Below are 25,428 nucleotides of genomic sequence, written 5' to 3' on the forward strand. Positions count from 1 at the left end.
GTAGTGACTTCTTTAGGCAAAGTTAAGTCCTGGCATATTCCAATAAAACAGGCCTTCTCTTCTCAGCACATCTTTCCTTTCTCTATCAGGACCAAACTTAGTGACAAAACCACTAGGAAAAAAATGGTCTTTTATAGCTGTATTGCACATAGGCAGATAGTCTGCTTTCCTTGTAAGTTTCATTATTTTGTGTTCCATCTTCATGAGATGATTTCAACTTTACATTTGTAATAAATCTTTTTTTGTAAGAGGTTTACTGAGCTGACAGGTGACACAGTAGTGCTTAGAGTCAGAAGGATGTAAGTTCAAATCCAGCCTTAGATAATTGCCAGCTGCATGACCCTGGACAAGTCACTTAACCTCTGTTTGCCTCAGATTCCTCAACTGTAAATGGGAAAAATAATAACTCTTACCTCCCAGGACTGTTGTAAGGATCAAATGAGGTAATATTTATACAGTGCTTAGCACAGTGCCTGGCACATAGAAAGTACTATATAAATGTTATTATTCTTATTATTATCTGATATATAAGAAGAAGAATAACAATAACATTTGTGTTATATATTATTATTATTTTTAAAGAATATACCTGCTTTGAGTGTTTTGAACTTTTTCATGATTTTTCTGCTTTATAGTGATGATAGTAGATAGATATAACCAGTATTTATATCTAGTACTCAGTTTTCTGAAAAAAAAAATTTGTTCTGAAAGAAGTGCCTTTTAAAAAAAAATGGGGGTGATTTTTGGCAGTACAAAAAATGCGTAAGACAATATTACCTCCTTCTCCCTTCTTAAATTTACTTTGTGGCATGTATGACAGTTACACAAACTTAAACCCTAGAAAGTCACATGGGTTTACCATCTGCATTTCAAATTTGAATATGACACAAGCCTAAATAGCTGCACTATTTTCAGTCTTTTTCAGCCCCAACTACATACAGCAGTGTTACTGGGTCTCACTGAGGAAAATCACTTTACCATTATAAGACTTTTTATTGTTTCCAACATATATTTTTGGATATCATAAGAATTGCCATATTTATACCAGTTATCCATTGGGACATTCATTTGCTCATTTATGACATGCTATGTGTGAGACAGTATGCTAGTCATGGTGGGAGGATGTAAAGTTCTTTCTTTCTTCATGGAGATTACAATTTTGGCAGATTACAAAAGGAGTGGATAGTTATACAGACTATTGGAACCACGTAAGGCAATTCAGTAACTAGATAATATGGTAATCCTCTTCTAACTTTAAATGTGATAGAAAGGCATTTGCTGTTTTCTTTCCCTGTGTTTGGAAAGTGGTCAGGAGATTCTTTTGTGGTTTTGCTAGTTTGGGAAGCACACGGGTATTGAAAGAGTGGAAGCTGGCCTCTGCGTGTTAGTGTGCCTTTTTCTCTTTTTTTCCCCTTAAGCCAACATTCTCATCATGTGACTGAGCTAACATCATTATTAATGCCTTTTTTCATTTCTACAACAAGCTACTGGAAGAAAGTGCATGGGGTCAGCGTGCTTCAAATTAACTTTGCTTTGCTTGTTCCACTACTCTACATTAGGGGAGAATTTCGACCGCCAAGCCAGCCTTCGGCGGTCTCTAATTTACACAGACACTGTCGTAAGACGGCCGAAGAAAGTCAAAAGGAGAAAGACTATTACAGGAATCCCTGACAACATACAAAAGGAGCTAGGTATGGCTCATCAGAACTGTATTTCATTGCTCTTCATCCTCACTTGCCTATTATTACTAAACTAATCCCATTTACTCATGCTCATAAAACCAATACAGTCTGATAGCCTGTTATGATTCTAGTGGGCTGGGGTTCTTCCTACATGAGGTCCTTTGAAGCAAACTTAATCCATGAATACTGACTAGCTTGGTGAATTTGGGTGAGGTGGTGGACAGAGAAGAGTATTTCTAATTTGAACTGGGATTGTAGAAATTTATACAGCAGCTAGTGCTTTAAAGGTTTATAAAGCATTTTCCTCATGGCAACTCTGAGGTATATCACTACCTCAGTATTCCTGGGATTTTGAATATTCTCACAGGTGTACTTATTATTCAGGATTTAAGTTTTTATTTAATTGAAAATTCAAATCTTCATATGAAAAAGGATGGTAATTGAATAACTTGGCAATGGTGTTGATATTTTGTCCCTAATAAAACATATCCAAAACTTAGTTTGAGAATAATTTAGGGAACATTGATTATATTTCACATACTAACTACCTCAGTGGACTTATTTGCCAGCAGCAGTATCCATGAAAACAGTTATCAACATTTAATAATTTGCCTTTAGGATAGTTACAAATTTTTATTTTTTACTAACATCTTTTTCCCCTATTCTAAAACTTTGTTAGGGCTTTTGACCTCTTTTTTTTTCATTTCTACATTTTTTTCCAAAATGTTTTGGATATAATTTTTATTTTCTCCTTCATGTTTAGAGCAACTCTAATCTTTTTTTCTGTAATGCTCTCTGGGAAAGTGATTTATTCAGGACCGGAGGAATATCAGAATAGTTCTAGTTTTCCTTATTCTTAACTCTTTTCCCTGTAGATATTTTTTTATAAGCTTCATATTTTAGAAAGCATTTCCTTTCCATTTAAGGCAAATATTAATTCATAAAAATTAGTCATTCATAAGTATTACTCAGATTCAAAGAATTACTTATAAGAATTGCTCTGCATTTGCTTAATACTTTGTTATCCCCAATTTTATCATATCTTGACAATAAACAGCTCTGCTATAGCATGCATTGTATGTCTCATCTGTATCCAAGATCATGAAACTGGTTTCTGCCAGTAAAAAACTGGGCTTTGTCCCTAGTTTGTCTTATTTTAAATAATAAAGCCACAGTATAATAATACTTCCAGTGGGATATTCCCTCTTTCCCAGCCCTTTTATTTGACCCTTTCTTCAATTCCTGAAGTGTACAAGCTCTGCCTTTCTCCCCTTCTCCTCCAACAACATTCAAAGACATGTTTTTCTGCTTTATTTTCTAGACAGCAAAAAACATGACTATACTAACCCAAATCCACATGATTTGGTGAAAAATCACCATAGAGATAGATGTGCTCTTTTCTCATAATTGGAGGGGAATTCAGGCATGGAAGAAGGCCCAACTGCCCACAAAAGTGTGACATGAGTGATATTCTTCTTTGACTTCTCTATTTTCTTCCTATCATACCTCCTATTAATAATGTACCACAGTCTATTTAATTGCTTTCTACCCTTTCCCCTAAAGACCTTATTCTGACTAGAGTAGTTATTGTAACACCCTTGTCAGACTTGTCCTCTTGAAGATACTTGTAACCTTTCCCATCAAAATTTTATCTGCCCACTCTTTAAGGAACTCACTCCCTACTATGCAATGGCAAACTAATCTGGATGCAAATGGAATAATTTGTTACTCCAGAGAAGTATTTGAATTTTATCAGATGATTGCTAGAGAAGACCTTATAACCTATAATCCCAAATCTAACATATTGAATATTGCCTCCATTTTTGATTCAGATTTCAGGTATTCCATGCCTTAGCAGATAGTTATCAGAGAACTCATGTTTAATAATATTTATTGAATCATCGCAAGAAGACATTTGATAACACTTAAAAGAAAATTCTTAGGAAGAGGAGAAGAATCATACTAATAAAAAATGAACCATTTAGTTTTTGAAGATCTTGTGTAGAATGAATCATTTATGTAGGATGATGATCCTATGGTGATGGTGGATCTCTTGTTGATTTTGGTTGCAATTGCTGTATTTTATGAATTTAGTGAGTAACAAATAATCTATTGTGGGAAAAATGCTTTAAGCCTTTCTAGCCTGGTTTAGGACCTGCCAGAGCTTGTATTCTTGCCCTTAAGTGTCCAGTATGACCCATAAACTGATGAAACATCAGAGTAGAATTCAATAAACAATGGAAAATTCAGGTACTTTGGCAAATGGGAGAATTTCTTGGATGGACTGGGTTTTCAATTGTCATCAAGTCATACCATAATAACTGCCTACTCGTATGCCAAATGTAAAATAATAGGATCATAAACCAAAACCTGGAGCTTCACAGTACAAACCCCTTAATTTTATGAATGAATAAGCTCAGAGGTTCCCAAACTTATTTTTGACCCCCTTTAAAAAAATTATTCAGTGCCCCCCTAGAAATATACTTTATTTAACCTTTTAATGGTTTTTTTTAATTGCAGAATTTCTAAAATATAATACTTTTTTTGGAAAAAAAATGACATATCCTTAAATTGAATAATTTATTATAAATTTGTGGGTTTTTTTCCTGCATTGAAATATTGATAATGCTATATTGAATCATTTAACCATATAGTATCATATTATAAATAAATCATTACTTGCGTACTCCTGCCATTCACACTCAACTTCTTGACAGTTTGCAACATGCTCACCTGCCAACACTTGCATATTAAGATCTGTTAGTGGAATTGACCACTGATTGGTTATAACTTGCATTTTGTGTGTTTATTTGGAAAATAATGCAATCACTATGACTTTAACTCTTATACAACAGATGAAACTTGTATGAATGATTTTTCAAAAATTTCTCCTCATTTTTCCCCATATTCCCACCACCCTTTTATTTTTATTCATCGCCCTGCCCAGTTGCACCGAGGCTACTACCATTCTTGCCCCATTATCCCAGTGCCCTCCAGGGGCTAGTATTGTCCATTTGGGGAACCTGGGAATAAACTGAAGCTTTAATAATTACCATAAAGTATTGCTCAGTTCTTTCTTTTGTCCTGTGGGGCCACTGTGATGGAACAGTATTGTTAGTTCACAGTGCATCCTATGTTCCAGTAACTACATTATGTCCTTTCAGTGAAGGAATGGTGTCTAAGTGCCCAGGCTCATTTCTCCTTAGAATCAAGCCTCATAGGACTGAATGACAAGCATCAAGTTTAATGTACTAAGGGTTATGGATTAAAGTTGAAAAGAAGTAAATTTTAGTTTTCTATAACAGGAAAAAAAACTGCCTTTGTAATAATTAGAACCATCTAAAAGTGGAATGGGTTGTCTCAGCAAGTTGCATGTTCTCCCTCACTGGATATCTTCAGGCACAAGCTGGAGAACCACTTATTGAGTAAATTACAGAGGAGATTCTTGTCATGTATGAATTGGATTAGATAGCATCTAATGTTCTTTCCGCCTCTGAGATTCTGTGAACAGCTGCTAGGAGGAGTGAGGATTGTCATGCCCTAGAACATTGAGCTTTACAGTGAAACTGTGGCTGAAGAGAAAGCATTATAACAGCCACAGGTCAACTAGGACTATAAAATCTTACTCATTTCTCATAGAAGAGACATCTGCTCTGTCTAGTTTCTTTTCTGGGGTAAATAGGCTAACTAGGAAGTTTGACACTGGCAGTATGGGAATATATATCTAGATAATTTTCTTTTTCTAGCAGATCAAAATTTAACAATGTATAAGATAACTGAACAGTTTCCCATTCCTGTTGACTTTGGCTATTTATTTCTTTCTATTTAATTTACACTGTAGGCATCTAGGTTTTGAAGCTCTGAATTTTAAAGTTTTTTATTATCAAAAATATCTTTGTTGGGAGGTGAGGTGGCACAGTGAATAGAGCACCAGCCTTGGAGTCAGGAGGTCCTGAGTTCAAATCCGGATTCAGACACTTAACACAAAAACTAGCCATGTGACCTTGGGCAAGTCACTTAACCCCAATTGCCTTCCAAGAAGCAAAAAAAAAATATTTAAAAAATATATTTGTTCACATTTCCCTTGAATAATCAAAAATTATCTCTAGATGTGACACAGGATAGAGAAGGTGTTTAGTAAAATAGTTTAGGTAAATAAAGACTATTTAATAAGACAGTCACTAAGAAAAAAAATATTTTAGTGCCTCCAAACCAGTGATCTGAGTGATGTGCCTCTAGAGTAGCTAACAGATTTGAACTTTTTGAATCTGAGTCAAAACCTTAATATTGCACATGATGGAATAGGAAGTATATTATATATCAGAGTCCATGTAGAGTATATTGTAAATCATGTAAATTAGCTTTTGAAGAGGCATCATACTTTTAAATATCAGGTCATAACTTACTAAGTTTTTCTATAAAGCACATCTAGAACTGATGTAATTTCATCTGTGAATCAAATTACCTAGTGTTTTAAAAAAGGGGGTGGGCTAAACAAGAAAGGGGGAAAAAGATAACTTATTTCCATTTAACATCTTTAAAACCATATTAAATTTCAGATAAACGTTGATTATCCCATTTAAGATTTTACCTCTTTAATGAGGTATTAGCTATCTTTCAAGTATTGGGTGACTAAGATATTAAAATATTAAATTATATTTTAATCTTCTTTTTTAAAATTAGAAAAGGCAGCATAGTATAGAGTAGAAGAAGCTGGCCTCAAAACCAGGAAGACCTGGGTTCCAGTCCCACTTCTGACACATACTGGTCTTGTGAACCTGGACAAATCACTTAACCTCTGAGTTCTATTTCAGTGATAAAACAAACCACTAAAGCATACATAAGGATCCCTGTGAGTTTCATATTATCTTAGGAAACCACATATTATCTCCATTTTATTTTTTTTTTATTTATTTTGTTAAATATTTCCTACTTACATTTTAATCTGGTTCAGGCCACACTCAGCAGTGTTGTGGGCTACACATTTGACACCTCTATGCTAGGCAACTCTAAGACTATGTGTGTTGCAGGGAAGGTGCCCACCTGCATGGATAGAGAAAGTTTTCTTCGCCAATGAAATCACAGGTCCAATCTCTATCCCAATTAAAAAATTAGAGCCATTTTTTCTATCTCCACTGTAAATTTCCTGAATGTAGAGGAAGCTCCAGATCAAAATTCAAGAATATTTTGAGTCATTTATGTTACATTTGGCATAAGAGAACTTTTCTAAAGACCTATATAGCTTTTCCAAAAAAATTTTCTTGCATATTTCCTGGTACTCAGATGAGTAGAATATATTCATGGTATCACAAAATAATTAATCAAGGTACCATAATATCATAAGTATAGCTTTGGTTACATAAATTAATAAATGATTTTGCTACCATTTTGAAAAACTAAGGCTTAATTTAGCTTTAGAATTATGGCCTGAAGCAATACAGAATGTCTTTTATTTCTCCTTGTAAATAGTTGCTACCCTATTTCTAAATGCTTTTGAACACTAATACACTGTCCAATTTACTGTTGACTGTTCAAAGATATCTAAAATGCCAGCAGGAAAAATGTCTACCCCAAATGTTAATTTTTGTTGGAAAAGGGGTACTACTTTTCTTTGATGACTAGAAGTTTAAACATATGCAGTTTTAAAGTCCATATAATCATTATCAACATCATTCTTCAATGTGGATTATCCCTTATTTTTTATTCATTCTTTCTTCCCAAGAAGGAGTGCCATTTTTCTTCTGCTTTGATGTTGATGACCATTTCCTAGTAAAGAAAATAATACATTTTCTGACCATATCTCAGTTCCAATGGAATATATATTCTTTTCCCTCCTCTGGAGAAGACTAAAGATAAACATTTTTCCACAGTATCATGGTAGGAGAAAAGAAGCTTAGCACATTGGGTGTGGGAATCAGTTTTTTCCATGTAACACCTAGCATACTGTTGATACAAACTTCCTAGCTGGGAAGATTTTTAGGATTTTGAACCCAAGATGGATACTCCCCCAATGACAGTGGTAATGGAGCAAAGTAGAAGTGATGACAGAAGAGCACCTTGAGCTATTGCAAATCAGAGATGAAAAATGGGTGAATGATTGTTTAAGTCATAGCCATTGCTATGCCATTTAAACTGACATACAAGAGAGGGGGTACTGTTGGTACCAATTCTATCAGATTCTTGCTCAGACAGTAATACAAAATGGAAAGGGTTGTTTATTTCTTGCTGTGGTGAGTTTATTCCCTATTTATTTTATCTTAGTGATTGCTATGCATTATTTAACTTCTTTATTTCACTTTGGCAAAGTTCCTGCCTCCCCGAATTTTTTTTTAAGCTGCTAGTCTTTCCTAGGAAATTGGAAAGCTTTATGTTTAGTTCTACTTATTCTTACTCCTTCCTCACACCCTCCATGCTTCCTTCCTTCCTTGTTTTTAGTTGTAGAATACATTTATGTTCTGTTTGATGTATAGCTCCAAGAAATAATGACAATTTGAAGAATTCTTCACTGGATCAGAACTTTGCTTGGCAAGATTTCATCTATTCCTTTTCCTTATGCCCCACCAGAAGTCACTTCTTTCTGTCCATAGCACAACAGATTGCTATTGAAATTTTGAATGTCACCAACAGATGATTATGGTTTAAGATGGAGAAGAAAATGTTTAAAACACAGATGGGTCTGTAAATCACATTTCTCTTTCTCGGGAATGCCTTCTTACATAAAATATTAATGGTATTAACACTATTCATGCCAATATGCTTCACAAATGGCATCTACATAATCGGTTATGACTCAACTCCTGACATGTAGTCAGTTGTGGGAATGAGGGTCACAGACCAGTGATCACTCTGCCTGTAGCCATGGAGAGAAAAGTAATTCTCTTTGTCCTGGAGGTCTAGAAACAGACTTCAGGTTTTTTTTGTTTGGGTTTTTTAAGTCATCTGTGACATATTTACTGTCTTCACAGAGTTTAAGGGGCTTTACTTTCTGAGATCTGAACATAGTACTTAGTCTATCAGAGAATGTGAAAATAAAGGAAGAGAGATACATGACTGCATGATGAGCTTTTTTCTGGCAATTACCCAAAGATACTTGAACTGCTGTAAATGTTAATGGAAGGGGAGAAAAAACTAAAATTAAAAAAGAGGGTATTTTGTTAAAATGCCCAAGAATCAGGGCAAATGACTTTTGTATTGTATGTGTATGAGGGGAAAGGTCAGATGAATTCACTTGTCATTTTGTTTTCAGGTAGTAACTGTTTTTCTGCTTTATCTCCAGCTACTGGCACTAGCCAGAACGACTTCCGTGGTCACTCGATGTATGTCCCAGACCACTACTCCACACTAGGAAGGCTTGACCACTATCGATCTGTTGTTCCACGTTCTGAAACCAGGGACTCCAGTTGTCAGACTGATGAAGTAAAAGTTGTGCCCCCGTCAATGAGAAGAATCAGGGCCCAAAAGGGGCAGGGCATCGCTGCCCAGATGAGCCAGTTCTCCGTCTCATCAGGGAACATGTCAGTGATGAGTGATTCTGCAGGCGTTGCTTTCCCTCCACGCCTTCACAGTGACGGGGGTTTCCACAGCCTTCCTCGTCCTGGAACGAGGGTATCCCTTCAGACACTAGAGACACCACAGGGTATTGTTAACCCTGCAGAGGACTTGGCTAGTCTTCTCTCCTACCAGATAGGTAAGCTGCAAGTTGATGAGAGCCTTGAACATGTGAGAAGTATCTCAAGGCCTGGGAAATTATCAAGGCCCAGATCTGAGGAGTTGCGGCATCCTGAAAGTGAAAAAATAAGCCCAGCCTGTGTTGTTTCTCCCCATGCAACCTACTCTACCAGCCTCATGGCAAATGCCACAATTTCTTCATCATCAGAGGTTATTGCTATTCACACAGTCCAGAATACTGGACAATTGGACAGCAAAATCACCAGCTCATTATCTTATGCAAAGACAATGAAGTCCAGAGACAATCTTGCCACCATCAGTGCCATAAGAGATGATCATCAGTCTTCTAGTGGTGACTGGAGTGAGAGTAGCTCTACACGGCATTCACAGACCAGCAATGTGGTCATGATGTCGTCCCTCTGTGACTCAGATGTTTCTCTGAACACTCCAGGAAGCAAGGAGAATGGGTCTCGAAATGTTGCCTATACTTATAGAAACAACCATTCCCAGGATAGTGATGGCAAGAGTGAGTCCAGCTACTCAGGCGATAGAGCACATGGTAGCACTGAGTCCTGGGAATATAAAGCCTCAGGTAATGAGAGGGCATCCCCACACAAATCACTTTGTACTGCTCCTGGTTACCCTCCTCCTGCTAGTAACATGAGCAGCAGTAGTTTAGACCAGGCCTCAGTCAAAGAGGATGCAAATTCTGTCTACTCAGTAGACCATGATGGCTTCTACATGTCAATGCATATGGACTCTGGACTCAAATCAGGAAATCAGTGCAATAGCAGTGATGCCTTTGGGAACCCCAGGCACAGTGTGATTAATGTTTTTGATGGTAAAGCCCAGAAAAACCAAGGTGACCAGTCACAACACTGTGATAAATCTCTACCACGAAACATTTCCTTAAAGAAAGCGAAGAAACCTCCTCCTCCACCTTTCAGAACAGACTCCCTTCGAAGGTCCCCTAAGAAAAAAACCCAGCCCAATGGGCAGGTGCTCAATGAGACTTTGATTGCTACCCTCCAACATTCCCTGCAACTAAATCTGCAGCGGAAAGACAGTAGTTCCCCTTCCCAGAGCCCCTGTAGTGATTACGAGGAACCATGGCTCCTCCGTTCCCGTAGCCAGAGCACAGTCAGCACAAGTAGCAGCATGGTATCAGCCACTGCACCCAATGTATACTCCCTCTGTGCAGTCACACCATCTCAGAGTGACACAAGCAGTGTCAAGTCAGAGTATGGCGATCCTTGGGGTTATTACATTGACTACACCAGCATGCAGGAAGATCCGGGGAAATCTGGTGGAACATGTCCACCTAATGCTGTGGCCCCTTTGGGTGATTTTTCCACCAGCCATCTCCAGGATGGGTCCAGGGCGCCTCTTCCACAAGCGTCTGGTGGACTGGCCAAACCAAAGAACACATCCCCAGAGAAGTCTCACCGGGTCACTTCCCCTTCTAGTGGCTATTCCAGTCAGTCGAATACCCCTACAGCGCTCACCCCAGTGCCTGTGTTTTTAAAATCCATCTCACCAGGAAACGGAAAATCAAAGTTGAAGCCCAAAGTGCCTGAAAGAAAATCCTCTCTGATCTCTTCTGTATCCATCTCTTCATCTTCAACTTCCCTTTCTTCCAATACTTCAACTGAAGGCAGTGTGAATATGAAGAAGTTAGATTCAGCCATAGGCACCCCTCCCATTCTTCCTCTTTCCCCAGCATCTGTACATACTCTCGATCACTCCCCTCTCCCTCCTCCTCCTCCGTTAGCAGATGCCTTGGAGCCATCTACTGTACAACACTCCCCCATTTTCCCTCCTCCACCACCAGAAGCCCTTGCTTCTTCATTCCTTTCAACTGATACATGCTTTCCTCTTCCCCCCACATCCTTCAGTATGCCAGGTTCAGTTGCTTCCTTGCCACCACCTCCTCCATCTCTCTTTCCCTCTTCAGTTCCTCCACCTGCTCCACCTCTTGACCCCAAGTTGATGAAAGAAGCTTGGCCGTCTTTAAAAAAGTGTAGCCAGCAGGATTCTTCTTGTGCTGTCTTTAAACAGCCTCTCACCAAGGAAGAAACCACTAAACCACCAATGCCCCTAATAACCACTAAAGCATTACAGATGGTACGGTTGAGGCCTGTGAAAAAGCCTCCAGGAACATCAGGAGTACAGCCAGGCAAGCCAGCTTCTGAAACAGAATCTCAGGAAAATAATTCTGTGGTTCCGCAGGGTCCTTTAAAACCATCTTCTGCCTTGAAACACAGAGAGAGCATCAATGGAGTGGATAGTAGCACAGCCCAGAATGTCCCTGTTAAAAACTCACTTCCAGCTCCTGCAAAGGGCTCCCGTTGGGGTCAGCACAGCAGGGCAGCTGAGCTTGACACCCTTCAAAGGCAGGGAGATGCAGCTCGTTCCATACCATGCTCTGGAGTTTCCTCTACAGGAACAAATGCCGAGGAAGGAGTGCAGACTTCTGGGCAGGAGGAGGAACCTCCTGGCCCCAGGACTACATTGCTCCAGAAGCAGCCCAGCTCTCCAAAAGAGACACATGGCTCCTCACCCAGTAGGAAACCACCTCCTATTTCAAAGAAGCCCAAACTGTTCCTTGTCGTGCCACCTCCGCACGTAGATTTCACAGCAGAGAAAACAACCAACATGAATGAAAGTGTCAGCAGCCCAGCTAGGGGAGAGGTAGTTGATGTGAATGGCAAAGAGGCAAGAGAGGGTTTTGCAGCAGGACCTGGTTCTGCTGAGACAGACTTTGAAAGCTTGGTGCCAGAGGGAGGAGCTGCAGGATCCACCTTCCTTGCAGGAGTGGAAGCGGATGTCTATATGGTACAGCCTGATGCATCACCAGCTCAAGGAGCTCCCAAGCAGGAGGAGCCAAGCACTTCAGATGAAGGCAGCAGGATAGAGAGCAGTGAAAATAGTGGTGGTAACGTGGGCAGTCCCCCCTCTCGAGAGGATGGAAACAGTAAGTCTTGTTTCTCTTTGTCCTTCTCTTTGCTAATGTGTAGTTGAACTCAGTCGAGTTTGGGACTTTTAGATCTAGGACTGAGGGATGTGAGATTAGATTGAAATATTCAATATAGTTTTGATTAGAGTTCCTACAGTGCCTAATTTAATGCCTACAGGCATCTAATTTAAGAAAAAAGATTAAAAATAATCTCAAAGCAATTAAGTAGGGGATGGGAGGCTACGTCAAGCATTTTTGTGCTGGTATCTAAATGATAGCTATAAGAATTTTTTTTTTAATGTTTAAATGAAGCATTGGAGTTTCATGGAGTTTTATATCATTCAACAGAGAAAAACATAGGAATTAATGTCTGTCCTGCCATCTCTTCAACTGGTCCACCTCACCATTTTCCCTCTGTTCTTAATGAAAATCATGCTGTAAACTACAGTGCCTGTACTCCTATGGCTTTTGCATTTTTCGAATAGCAATGAAAATGATTTTAATAGCTTAAAGACTGGAATTCCAAATCATTCCTATGTTAAATATGTACATTCTTTCTCTTCTACAGTTGGGGCATTTGAGGCTGACATGGTATGTACCTCTCCCGGACCATACAGTAGCCTTAAGGAAGATGGGGGTGATGAGGTGACGACTCCAAGTAGACCCAGAACTACAGAAGATCTTTTTGCAGCTATCCACAGGTATCTAAAAACAGTTTCCTTTAAGTGCCTATGATAGCTCCTCAAAATGTCCCAACTTATTCTTAGAAAAAATGTAAAATCCATGAATCCTGCTTAGATTTCTGACTGCTTGATCTCTCTATTACTGGTAATCAAGATAATATAGTTATATTTTAGTTCTTATGATCCAAGAAGCAAAGTTTGCTTTGGTAATCTAATTTATCTATAAATTCTATGTTCTAAAATTATATTTTGAGGTTCTCTCTTCAGCGTATTTTGTGATTCTTTGCCTGACTAACTTCACTGTTGATTTTGTCTGTGTCTCTGTTTCCATTTTCTTCTTTCCCTCCAACTCCTTTACTCTCTGCTGCTTTTATGGTGCAGTTTGGGACAGAGATTCAACACATGCCTCCTGGCAAGCATGACATACACTGGCAAGTAACACCAACTGTCAGTCATATGACAAAATATATGACAAGAGCTGGATTATAGATTCTCATAATCCAGTCGAGGATGAGATGTGGAATGAGTGTCTGGGTGCCCTGTGGTTTGAATGAACTTGGTATTCTGGTATATTATTTCTTTCCCATTTGGAGGTTGCAATTCTTTATTTTTAGTTTTGTACCAAATCAATTTTTTTCCCAGGTAACTTGTAGGTATCAACAAAAGCAGACATCTTTTAAACAGAAAGAATAGTTTGTTAAAAGTAGATTTTGAGGTGTAGTGCTAGTGCCATCTACTGGACTTAGAGGGATTTAAAAATAGGGTATTTTTTAAAAAGTGTTTTCATTTTTGCATGCATTTTGCATATACTTTTTTTTTATATATATGTAATATTTATTTTGCTTGTGTGCGTTTTTTTTTTTTTTTGAGGGCAATTGGGGTCAAGTGACTTGCCCAAAGTTACAGGGCTAGTAAGTGTGAAGTGTCTGAGGCTGTATTTGAACTCAGGCTCTCCTGACTTCAGGGCTGGTGCTCTATTCACTGTGCCACCTAGCCACCCCTGCATACACTTTTTGAAGTAAATACAAATTAGACTTGAAATTTTACTCAATATTCTTGCCTCCTAATGACCTCGTATAGCATAGTATTTTAGTAACTCCACAGGAATTGCCATATTATGCCTGAGAATAAGGAACTTCTATCAAATGCATGTATTCAGATTTCTGTGTGTAAAATATTACATAGGGGTGGCTAGGTGGCGCAGTGAATAGAGCACGAGCCCTGGAGTCAGGAGGACCTGAGTTCGAATTCGGACTCAGATACTTAACACAAAACTAGCCGTGTGACCTTGGGCAAGTCACTTAACCCCAACTGCCCTACCTTCCCCCCTCCAGAAACCCACCCCCCCAAAATCTAAAAATGACATTACATGAACTGCCTCTTGCTTAGAAAACTACTGCATGGGATAAAAGGTACTGTTCTGCTTACATCCAAGATTCCTTGCATAATACAAACACATCCCATTTTTTAGAACACCAAAATAATATTCTGTACACATTCTAATGAATAAAATGGTTTCAAAAAATCATATAATTACTTGTAATTACAATGCAAACCTAGACCTTTTCAATTGCAAAGTAATGCTTTTCACCTGTAGATTCAGCCATTAGCAACAAATTCTAGTAGGTGCTAAAATAGTCTCTTCAACATTTCATTCCTCTTCTTTTCAGTTCCCAAACCCCAACCCCAGGGAAACTGGAAAGAAGCATGCTCTGAATCTAAAACCAATGGCACTGATAATCAGCCCACAAACTTGCAAAGAGCATTAGATCCAGAGTTAATAGGCTACAGTTTGACTTGTTAATTTGGATTTTTTTCCCAGCCAGTACGAATTGCCTGGACTCGGTGGGGAAACCTGACCTTTGATGTCATGTTAAATAGGTACTTTTCCTAAAAATCTGGCATAAGTTGCTGGCATGTTTTCCTGTTGTGAACCCAAGTTAAAATTCCAGTTCTACCACTTGCTAACAATGTGGCCTCAGACAAATCACTTCATCATCCTGGGTCTCAGGTTGTTCATCTCTGAAGTGAAGAAATTGAACTAAATGACCCAAAAAGTCTGTTCTACTTCTAAATTTGTGATCTTGTCATTTGTTTTCTTGGCCTTAAGTAAATACCAAAATAGAATGTTTCTCTTCCTAATGATTCACTCACATGTGAAGATGTGAAAACAAGCTTATGCATTTGCTATCCTGTATAAATGTTGTAGATGCCTAAATAAAAGGCCAAATATATCCTTAGTGTAGTTTATGATTTAAAAATCAAGTGTGTGTATTGTCAGCTTCATGAGTAGCATATCCATGCTGTAATTTATCTGCAGGAACAATAAGAATTCATCTTTATGATGTGAATATAGTAGTTAATATTTTTAAAACAGAATCTAGACTCCATATTAAAAGGGAAGGAGGGAAGGAAGGAAGGAAAGAAAGAAGGTTCATTCTCTGTGTTCACAGATTTCAGATAGCAGTTTCATAATGCATATCAACCAAGTTTAGATTTTAAGCCAGATGGAAAATAGAGCACCCAAGGAGGTGTGAATTCTTCACATTTATTGAAGCAAATAATTTCTAAGCCAATATTAACTGTTTAAGTAGGCTTTTAAAGCAACTTTGTTGTTTTAAAAACCACAATACAGTATTAATCTTTTTGCTGAGTTTGAATGTTAGACATTGACTATTTTATTATTGCATTAGCCTTTAAAAATTGATGCAATATTAATGTCTAGGCAGAAAGCAATCTCTGCTATTATAAGTAAAGTATTATATTATTAGGAAAAACCTAGTTCTTTTTAACCCACATATATATAAGGATTTATAATTTACAAAATGCTTTCTTCAGAACTATGTAAAGTAACTTGTGCACATATTATATTCATTTTATGAATGAGGAAACAGGCTCAGAGTTGTGATCTCATGCCAAGGTCAAGACTCAAACCCAAATCTTCCTATCTCAATTACAGTTTGTTTCCAACTATACCATTACTCTAAATCAGTGATTAAAAACAAAAACCCAAAGTAGTATGATATAGCTGTGCTTTATTTTATGGCATTATGTAATTGAGCAAAGAATTTAGTCTAGTCCTGCTGATTATTAACTGATTGAACAGTTTTAAGGAAAGAATAAAAGTCATTCTTGTGGAATGAAATACTGTAGCTAGAGAGATCATATTGAAATTATTTGTATTTTTAAAACTGAATAAAGAAAATTGAAATTGCTTAAAATAGAGTTCTGTGCAATAAAAATAGCTAAGTATTATATGAAATACATATATTAATTGTGCATATAAATAATCATTGGCATGCCCTAAGTAAACATTTGTTGGTTGACAGATGATATTTTGCTGGATACTGGTTTGATATAAGTTAGCTCCACTGGGCAGGACAGAAAAACCTCTAGAAAGTAAAATCCATGATTCTTAAACTAATTCTGTCTGCATACAGGAAATAGCAAATCCACACCAGAAATAAAGCAAAGGACAATGCTACTTTGAGGAGACATGAAGAAAGAATATGTCAGTGGGTAGTTTAGTTATTGGTTCATGGAAGGATGTTGCCCTGTAATCTTAATGATCTAAGATAAGGGTTAACATTTTGTGTCATTAACCCCTTTAGTAGTCTGATAAAACCTTAGATTTTTTCTTAGAATAATGTGTGTAAAGTAAAATACATAGGATTACAAAAGAAACTAATTGTATTGAAATACGGTTATAAAATGTTTATTAAAAACAAATTCATGTACCCCAGGTTAATTGTCCTAAATAAGGTATTGATCTAGGGGGAGTCCTGGGGAGGGGGCACGTCTTAAACTTGGTTCAGGGTTCACTAATGGTCTTCGGATCACCTTGTGGATCATTAGTGAACCCTGGACAAAGCTTAACACTCTCCTGGATCAATGCTTTATTCAGTACAATTAAATGAACCTTAGACTCAGTTTCTGCAGTTCCAAATTGGTGACACGTCAGTCCATTCTTGGTGACACTCTCTGGCCACTATTCAGCCAGTCTTTTTATTAGGTCATTGCTTCTCAACTGATCAAGCTACTTTAAAAATGTTTTATCAAAGCTCTTTTTTATGTCTCTATCATTTCTCAGTGACTAAAATCTCTCTCTCTCCTTCTCTCCCCCAATAAAACCTTCCCATGTGAAAATAAGTACAATTAAGCAAAACCATTGAACACTTTATGTAATCAGAGAAATGTCAGAAAATGTACCTCATTACATACCAGTCTACTAAGAGGTAGGAAACATATTTCATCATCAGTCTCCTTAAATAATAATAAACCTGTAGTATCTATCATAGTTCTGAAGCTTTTCAATGTTGTTCAACTTTAGATTATTGGGGCAGCGAAGTGGAAAAGTGAATAGAGCATCAGCCCTGGAGTCAGGAGGACCTGAATTTAAATCCGGCCTCAGACACTTAAGACTTACTGGCTGTGTGACCTTGGGCAAGTCACTTAACCCCAATCACCCCTCCAAAAAAGCCAAAAAAAAAAAACCCAACTATATTATTACTGAGCTATTTTTCTTCTCTCCATTTTCCAACTCTTTGGTTGGCAACAATGTTAAAGAGAATATCATATAAGTACCAGATCCCTGATAGTTAGCAATGAATTCTACACATTTCCCTTCTGTTCCACAGAGCATGCAGCGGCAAAACGGCATTGGTGTCTGTCTTCCCTAGTTCTGGAATTTTAGGGTGCAAAGGACCTTCCTGATCCTGGTCAGGAAATAATCTGATTCCAGGTTAAGTTCCCTGCTTGATGCTGTCTTTCAAACTTGCATTTGGAGATTACATTACAGCTGTCCTTGATTTACACAGTAAATATGTTACTAAAACACATTACAAGCTTTTAAATTGGATCCTATTTTAAGGTGCTGGGAACATAGAGGAGTCTGTAATTTAAAGGAATATCATAGTAAATCCTTTTATAGTCCCTACCCCCTCAATTTGCCTGTTTTGTAAATCTGTATTTTTAAAGAAAACAATTTCAGTCACACAGTACCCAAAATTGTTAATTTCTTCTTGGTAAAAACACAATATTAAGCAATATGACATGACATAGGTCAGTTATTTTTAAAACTTTATAGAGTTAGTTTGTTAATAATGTACTATAACAATGGAAGGATGAAACAAGGTTGGCTGGAACAGCTTCATACGGGATTTAACAATATTACATTTGCTTAAACTGAGACACAAATATACTAAGTTTTAATTATACTCAGCATTTGACTGTTGAAATGATATTTAAGAAAGAATAGCAAAAAGGCAGTATTTTGTTTAGTCAGCTAACAGTCTCCACTAATAGTAGTAGAAATCGTGTCCATAACTAAAGTAATAGAGAAAGCCCAAACAAAATTATGCACAAATCAACCAGTTTTCATAAACTTGCTTTGAAATGAATGCCAAACTTCTACCTGTATGCCTCTTAAATCTCTAGTCTCTTCTCCACTACAGGTTAGTTAGGATATCTGAGGCTAGGTGTTGAATTCTGGTATGGTCTACATCTCTGGTCATAAGAACTGGCTTCCTAGAGTTTTAGATTTGGTTCTAATAATTCGGGAAGTCTAATTCAATTTTTGTTAGTCAATAAACATTTATTAAGTGCTTACTTTGTGCTTGGCACTGTGCTGTGTACTAGGGATACAAAAAAAGATAAAAGAGTCTCTATTCTTGAGTTCTTTTTTTGCTTTTTGGAGGGGCAGTTGGGGTTAAGTGACCTGCCCAAGATTACATGGCCAGTTTTTAGTGCTAAGTGTCTGAGGCCTGGACCCGAACTCAGGCCCTCCCAACTCCAGGGCCAGCGCTCCACTCACTGCGCCACCCAGCCACCCCAAAAGTCTCTATTCTTAAGGAGCTCACAATCCATTAAGGAAGACAACACACCAGCAACCACATATAAAGAAGCTATAGGGGGACAAATGGGAAATAATCATCAAAGGGAAAGCACTAGAAGTAAGGGTGAATCAAGAAAGGCTTCTTGTAAAAGGTGAGAATTGGAGGAAGCCAGAGAAGCCAGAAGGCAGAGATAGAGGGCATTCTGAGCATGGGGAACAACTAGTGAAAATAACTGGAGCTTAGAGATGGAGTGTCTTGTTCAAGGAATGGCAAGGAAGCCTGTGTCCCTGTATCACACAGTATGAGAAGGAGGCATACGTTGTACAAAATACTGACCGGAAAGCTGAAGGGGGTGGGTAGGAGGGAGGATGACTAGGTTATAAAGAGCTTTGAATGCCAAACAGAGGATTTTCTATTTCACCTTGAAGGTAATAGGGAGCCACTGCAGTTTATTGAGTAGGGGGAGAGGTGACATGGTCAGACCTGCATTTTAGACAGGGAATGGCTTGTGTCAGGCAGGTACACCAGTAGGCTTTGTGACTAATTGTGCACTTTCATATGCAGAGCTGCCTTACCATGAGTCCTTGGTAATGAAGGTAATTCAGGACTAAGTTATATACCGGGCCTGTGCTGGTCCAGACTGGGAACCAAACTGGGAAAAAACCGGAGGAGGAAAGAACTGATGTAATGTAAAGGCATGAGGTGATTTGCATTGTATCACCATGAGATTCAGTTATATATAAATTCTACAAAGAAATTTTTTTCTGCAAAAAACATGGGATTGAAGTCAGTGTTTGAATCCTAACACTGCTACTTATTAACTTTATTAACCTGGGCAAATCAATCTGACTTAACCTCAGTGTTTTCATCTGTAAGAACTGGATAATAATACTTATCACCTACCTTATAGGACTGTGGTAAGGATCAATTGAGATAATACAGGGCATCCCAAAAATCTTATTGCAGTTAAAAAAAAAACCTAGGACAACCTGTATATATAAAACACTTTGTAAGCCAGAAAACTTTGTAAACCATGAAACCATTACATACATACACACACATATATATATATGTATGTATATGCTATTATTATCAAAAAAGAACTCAGATGACAGCTTGAGTCTTCAGTGATTGAGAGGATATTGTTATTGATTGCTCATAGACCCACATAGGATAACTTATTTTAAAACGTTTGTTCTTACATTTCAGATCTAAACGGAAAGTCCTTGGCCGGAAGGATTCCGATGATGATCATTCCCGAAACCATTCTCCATCACCCCCAGTGACACCTACCGGTGCTGCCCCCAGCCTGGCTTCCCTTAAACAAGTGGGATCAATACAGAGAAGCATTCGTAAGAGTAGTACTAGCAGTGATAACTTCAAAGCTCTACTGCTAAAAAAGGGGAGCCGGACAGATGCCAGCTCCCGAATGTCAGCAGCTGAGATGCTGAAGAATACAGACCCCAGGTTTCAAAGATCCAGGTCAGAGCCCTCACCAGACACCCCTGACAGCCCCTCAAGCTGTTCTCCAAACAAGAACAGGAGGGCCCAGGAGGAGTGGGCCAAGAATGAAGGCCTGATGCCAAGGAGTCTGTCCTTCTCTGGCACGAGGTATGGCCGGAGCCGGACACCACCTTCTGCAGCAAGCAGCAGGTACAGCATGAGGAACCGAATTCAAAGCAGCCCCATGACTGTCATTTCTGAGGGAGAAGGAGAAGCAATGGAACCCACAGAGAACAGAATCCATCGGACTTCAGGAGTTGGGAGGGAGAAAGAAACAGATGGAATTACCGGGAATGAAATGGACACTGGTGATCTTCCCTATTCTGAAGAGCACAGCTCCAAGGGAGCCCAGGCTCCTAACCATTTAGATGAAATGGATAAGGCAGTTAGTAAGACTCTATCAGAACAATGTAGAAGTTCTTTAAGGGAAGAGAGTTAGGCATTAAGGACAAATGTACTTTCCATTTTAGTATTCCAAATGATATGCACAGGGGACGAGGTATAGGTACCAGGAGTAATCCCAGACTGGTACCATTCACTTTGCTGAGTGTTGATTACACTCTGTGTTTGTGCTGTGTGCCAGATCATTACTGGCTCTACATGGTAGAAGAAGGTCATGTAGGACTTATGTGGTATCTGTGCCCTCTGGCTTAAAAGCAAATAGAAGCTTAACTTCTGAAAGACCTTTCTGGGGAAAACTTTTCCTAGATGTTGGGGACATAAGGGTATACATGCATTAGGGAAGACTTTTTTTTAATTAGTAAGAAAGTATAGGAGCAAAGAGGTCAACCTAGGTAAATTGGAAGCTTCTGGGACATGAGATGGTTGTCGCTCTTGAAGTATATTTATCAAGTTTAATGAATTCCATAAATATGAAAAGGTCTACAGCTGGTGAGAGGTGGTGGCATTGCTAATGCTGGAGCCAAACAAACCATATGAATATATATGCATGTGTGCTTTTGAGTTTACGCGTGTCATGGTTAATCCAGAGAAGCTGGGAGAGGGCTGGAGTCATTGGTTCAGGTACTTTTTTCTGGGAAAAAAAAGATTTTTTTTCTTTTTTGTAAAAATGACAAAAGTATGTGAAAGTGGCACCACTAAAACTTGGTGTCCGCTGCTATGCAGCCACCTGCTCACACAGCCTTCAGCCTGATTTTTAGAAGGTATGTTTTTGAATGAATTTCCTCCTTGAACAGAACTTTAAACAACCTTGGAGAAAACTAAAATGACTTATTGTAGATATGCAAAAAGACTTTAGTGGTAATAAAAGAGAGGAATCAGAGTAAGTGACATACTACTAGAGTTGAAATTTTCTGTTTATAAATAAAATTATTTCCAAAATTAAATTTGAAAGCTTGCACTACAAAACTGTGGGTGAAGATTTTCCTTTTAAAACTCTTATTTTTTTTTGCCAGAATTTAGTTTCTGTTTGGCAGCTTCTCATCACTTGAAATGTCAATATTTGGTAACTTTTGGTCATACCAAAGAATAAGTTATGGCTGTTTCTCTCTAAGCTGCCTACAGTATTCTTTAAAAAATTTTCACAATACAGAAAGGTCTATCTTAATTGTCTTGTATATTAAAAATGATACTTGGAAGAAAACACTGAGTAATTCTTCCTAGTAAAGAAAAAGTGGCTGAAATTGGCATGTTGAACTGAGCTCTTGAGTCATACTAGGAAGTTCTTAAATTGAAAAACAAAAGACTTTAATTGACTTGTGCAGTCTTTTATATCATCTGTAAATAACTGAGGTCATTAACTATATTTTTAATCTTCCCCAACTTAGAACTTATCCACTTTTAGTATGTGGGGGGTGGGAGGGAAGTGTAGATTTATTTATTATAGGGAAATATGTTTGTGACCCCTACCTCTTCCATCCTCCCTGTCCTTTTAGATCCTTTGTTAGTCATGTAAATTCAGAACCTTCACTAATGCCTTCTTTATCAGAGGGATCCAAGAAGACCATGCTGTGGATACTTAGCTCAAATAAAATGAGGCAGCCAATTGTTATCTTGTCTCTTATATGAAAACATCTTCCTAGATCTGCACTAATGTTTTTTCTTCTCTCCATTCAACATCTCTACCCTAGGCACTTCATAGTCATACCAGGAAACACAATGTATCTTTGAGAATAGCCTGAAGGATGTGTCAAGGCTCCTTCCATCTGTTGTAGGATTGTTTTATTTCAAGCTAGGAAGCCATCAGGACCTGTTATTATTCAACAGTAGAAGTGCTTTATGATGTTACTTCATAAGGCATAACAGTCCTACAATTTGAATTCTTAGAGAGCAGTAAGAGGTCCTGTGTATGATAAAATTTAAGCAATCTTCTGTAAGATCAGAAATATTTGAATATTGGAACCCACTACTCAATAAATAAGTTACCTACCTTGAAGGTAAAGTTGATAACAAATCTCAAATGAGATTATCAGATTTTTCTAAAATTGTACAAATACACTATTTGAACCCGCTTTAATAAAAACAAAGTAAAGTAATATTTTAAAAATTTCTTCCTACTGTGTGTTGATCACAATGACGATATGGTAATGGGGCAAGTTGTGTTTTATACACTCATCAAACGTTTTGCTTGAGTGAAAAAAAGAGAACAGCAACTTTGAGACCAGAGGTTCCAATGGGAGGAGATAACCCAACAGTGAGAAGCCAGAAATGGTCATAAAAACTGGGCTGGTAGGTGCCATACAAATAGGAAAGAACAACAAATAAAATCCTATGTAGTCTGAATAACAAATATAAAAAGCATATGGAAGCATTCAATCCTTCCTAGCTGCTTGTGCTGAGAAAGAGGCTTTCTACTGGAATACAGAGACCTAGGTTTAATCCAAGTTCTAGTAATGCTGAGAAGGCAGCATGGTGTGCTGAAGAGAGAACTGGCTTCAGGGCTGGGAAGGCCTGGATTCCCACCTCTCAACATGCTAGGCAGTAACTTTTGACTGTAGTTACAGAGAAGCTGCCTAACTGTTTTGTTATAGTTTCCTAACCCGGGAATTCTCTATACCTGTGAAATCACAGGTGTAGTCCTTAACCCTGTCCTAGATATTCTAAGACCTTCTCTCTAGCACTGAGTAGCTAGCTTTAAGTGTTCTTGGATATCTTGAGGATGCCAATTTATTTTGTTGCTAGATTTAGTGACACTGTAAAATTGGCCAAAGACAAATCTGACATCTTCCTCCAGCATCTAGACCTTTAAATACCATATAGTTACAGATTGATCCTACGACCATGAAAGCTCCTCATTGAACTACAGAAAATAATCAGGCTTTACAAGGAGGGCTGAGAATAAATATTTGAATAATAACGTCTAGTAGATATCACTAACCTAGCAGCACATCCTCTAATCTCTACCCTAACCACTACTTTCAAAGAATAATTTACATGGCAGATCAGGATTTATCAAACATTTAACATGTTCTCTCTTTTGCTCCTTACAATGACCTTTTAAGGGACTACTGATCTATTATTCCCATTTTACAGAAAAGGAAACAGGTAGTACTTTGCCAGTGGTCACCCTCTTGGCAAGGGTTGGAAGTAGTATTCTCTCCTACGTCTTCACTGGTTCCAAGCTCAGCCTTCTACCCTTGTGTAGTTCTGGGTTTAGCATGGTGTTTAAAATCTTTCAATTAGTTGGGGAATGTTTTGGTGGGACTTAAGCTAACCATTTGGACTAAAAGTATTAGCTGACATGGTAAATAACAGTGGCAGCAAAAAAGGCAACGAGAATGCTTTTTTTCTCTCACCCCCAGATGCTTCACACACATATGTGCAAACACAAACGCCTATTCTGATCCACAGGCAGTCTAAGATGAAGTCATTATTAAACAGAAGGGGAAAATGCTTTGGGTGACTTAAGGATAATCACTTCCTATGTGACAAGGGTTCCAGAGATGAGACACACAAGGGCTTCATAAGATGCTTCACAGAAGATACAGGAATACATCCCTGTTTTATAAGATAGGAAGGATTGTTTCAGCCAAACAGAAGTACAATATTTGTGCCGAAGTATGGATTCCATATCTAATATCCAGAATTTGACCTGGAAAAAAAAACTGTTCAGCTACATACCATAACCTGCCTTGTAAGCAAGACTATACAAAGGGAGTGAAGACCAAGTATGTTCAACAGAGACTTGCAGACCAAAGAGATATAACTGACATAGCCCATTGCCTCTGGAAAATAAGGATCTGGGTTTTCAAACTGAAAATATCAATCTCAAAAGCTACAAGTCACACTTGAAATTACTATTAACAAAGGGAAGTTATATGATCAAAAACTGAGGCCATATGGTTAAATGGAGTAAAAATGCACATAATTTTAAGTCTACTATACATTAAGGAAGCACATATCACTTCATTTTGTCAGATGATAGAGAAGACACTGAAGTTTATAATAGTAAACTAGAAAAAATGTAAAGTTTCTGGCAGGCATGGGGAGGGTGTTTGCTGCTGCATTTGTTTGAACTCTTTACTATTCCCTCTTACAAGTGATTCATAATTTTTTTTTAAATTTAAGATTTATTCTTGAATTAAGAAAATAATTGAGGCATCCTTTGAAATAGAATGCTCTGAGTCAAAAAAGTATCATGAGCATCCTATTCTTGGTTGCAACTTTTATGAACCAGTGGTCCTTTGAGAAAGTGGGTGGAAATTAGCTGACAATGGAATAGAGAACTGCTGTCCTTAGTGACGGGAAGTTTAGGGTCTTGATTAACAACTATCAACTGGGAATTTGAGATCTCCGGGACTGATAGCTTGGCACTCTCTCCACAGATAAGAATTTCACTGGTGGAAGAAAGGATAGTATCCTACCCATGGAAGCAAGGATAGAAAAATAATATCAGAAAAGAAGATATATTCATGGATATTTCTCTGACCCTCTGGTGAAAAAGGAAAAAGACTATTAACATTAATCAGATTAAATGTTTGCTGTTTTTAGCTGGAATTGTGAACTGCCACTCTATTCTGGAAGCAAAGGGAAGCTTTAAGCATTGGAAAAGGCACATTAAGCTCAGTTGATAGTGTTCCTATATAGAAGACTAGATTAGCAAATTGCTTAACAGTAGTATTGAGGTCTACATTAAGCAAAAC

General features: G+C 37.9%; 1 protein-coding gene across 9 annotated transcripts in view; it reads left to right on the forward strand.

The window, feature by feature from the left end:
• The window catches only part of NHSL1 (NHS like 1), a 294,193-nt gene extending 271,361 nt beyond the window's left edge, over positions 1-22,832 (forward strand). For 7 of the 9 annotated variants that reach the window (XM_069077255.1, XM_069077257.1, XM_069077258.1 and 4 more), the window contains 4 exons: positions 1,560-1,691; positions 8,959-12,324; positions 12,875-13,007; positions 20,033-22,832. In XM_069077255.1, the coding sequence (XP_068933356.1) occupies positions 1,560-1,691; positions 8,959-12,324; positions 12,875-13,007; positions 20,033-20,765 (4,364 nt within the window). In that variant the 3' untranslated portion in view covers positions 20,766-22,832. The remainder of the gene's footprint in view (positions 1-1,559; positions 1,692-8,958; positions 12,325-12,874; positions 13,008-20,032) is intronic. The other 2 variants (XM_069077256.1, XM_069077260.1) reach the window with 1 other exon arrangement.
• The last annotated feature ends 2,596 nt before the right edge of the window (positions 22,833-25,428 follow it).

The sequence above is a fragment of the Petaurus breviceps genome, unplaced genomic scaffold, assembly GCF_028583685.1.
Source record: "Petaurus breviceps papuanus isolate PSGF00001 unplaced genomic scaffold, PetGlider_PUasm1.0 90977, whole genome shotgun sequence".
Taxonomy (NCBI): Eukaryota; Metazoa; Chordata; class Mammalia; order Diprotodontia; family Petauridae; genus Petaurus; species Petaurus breviceps.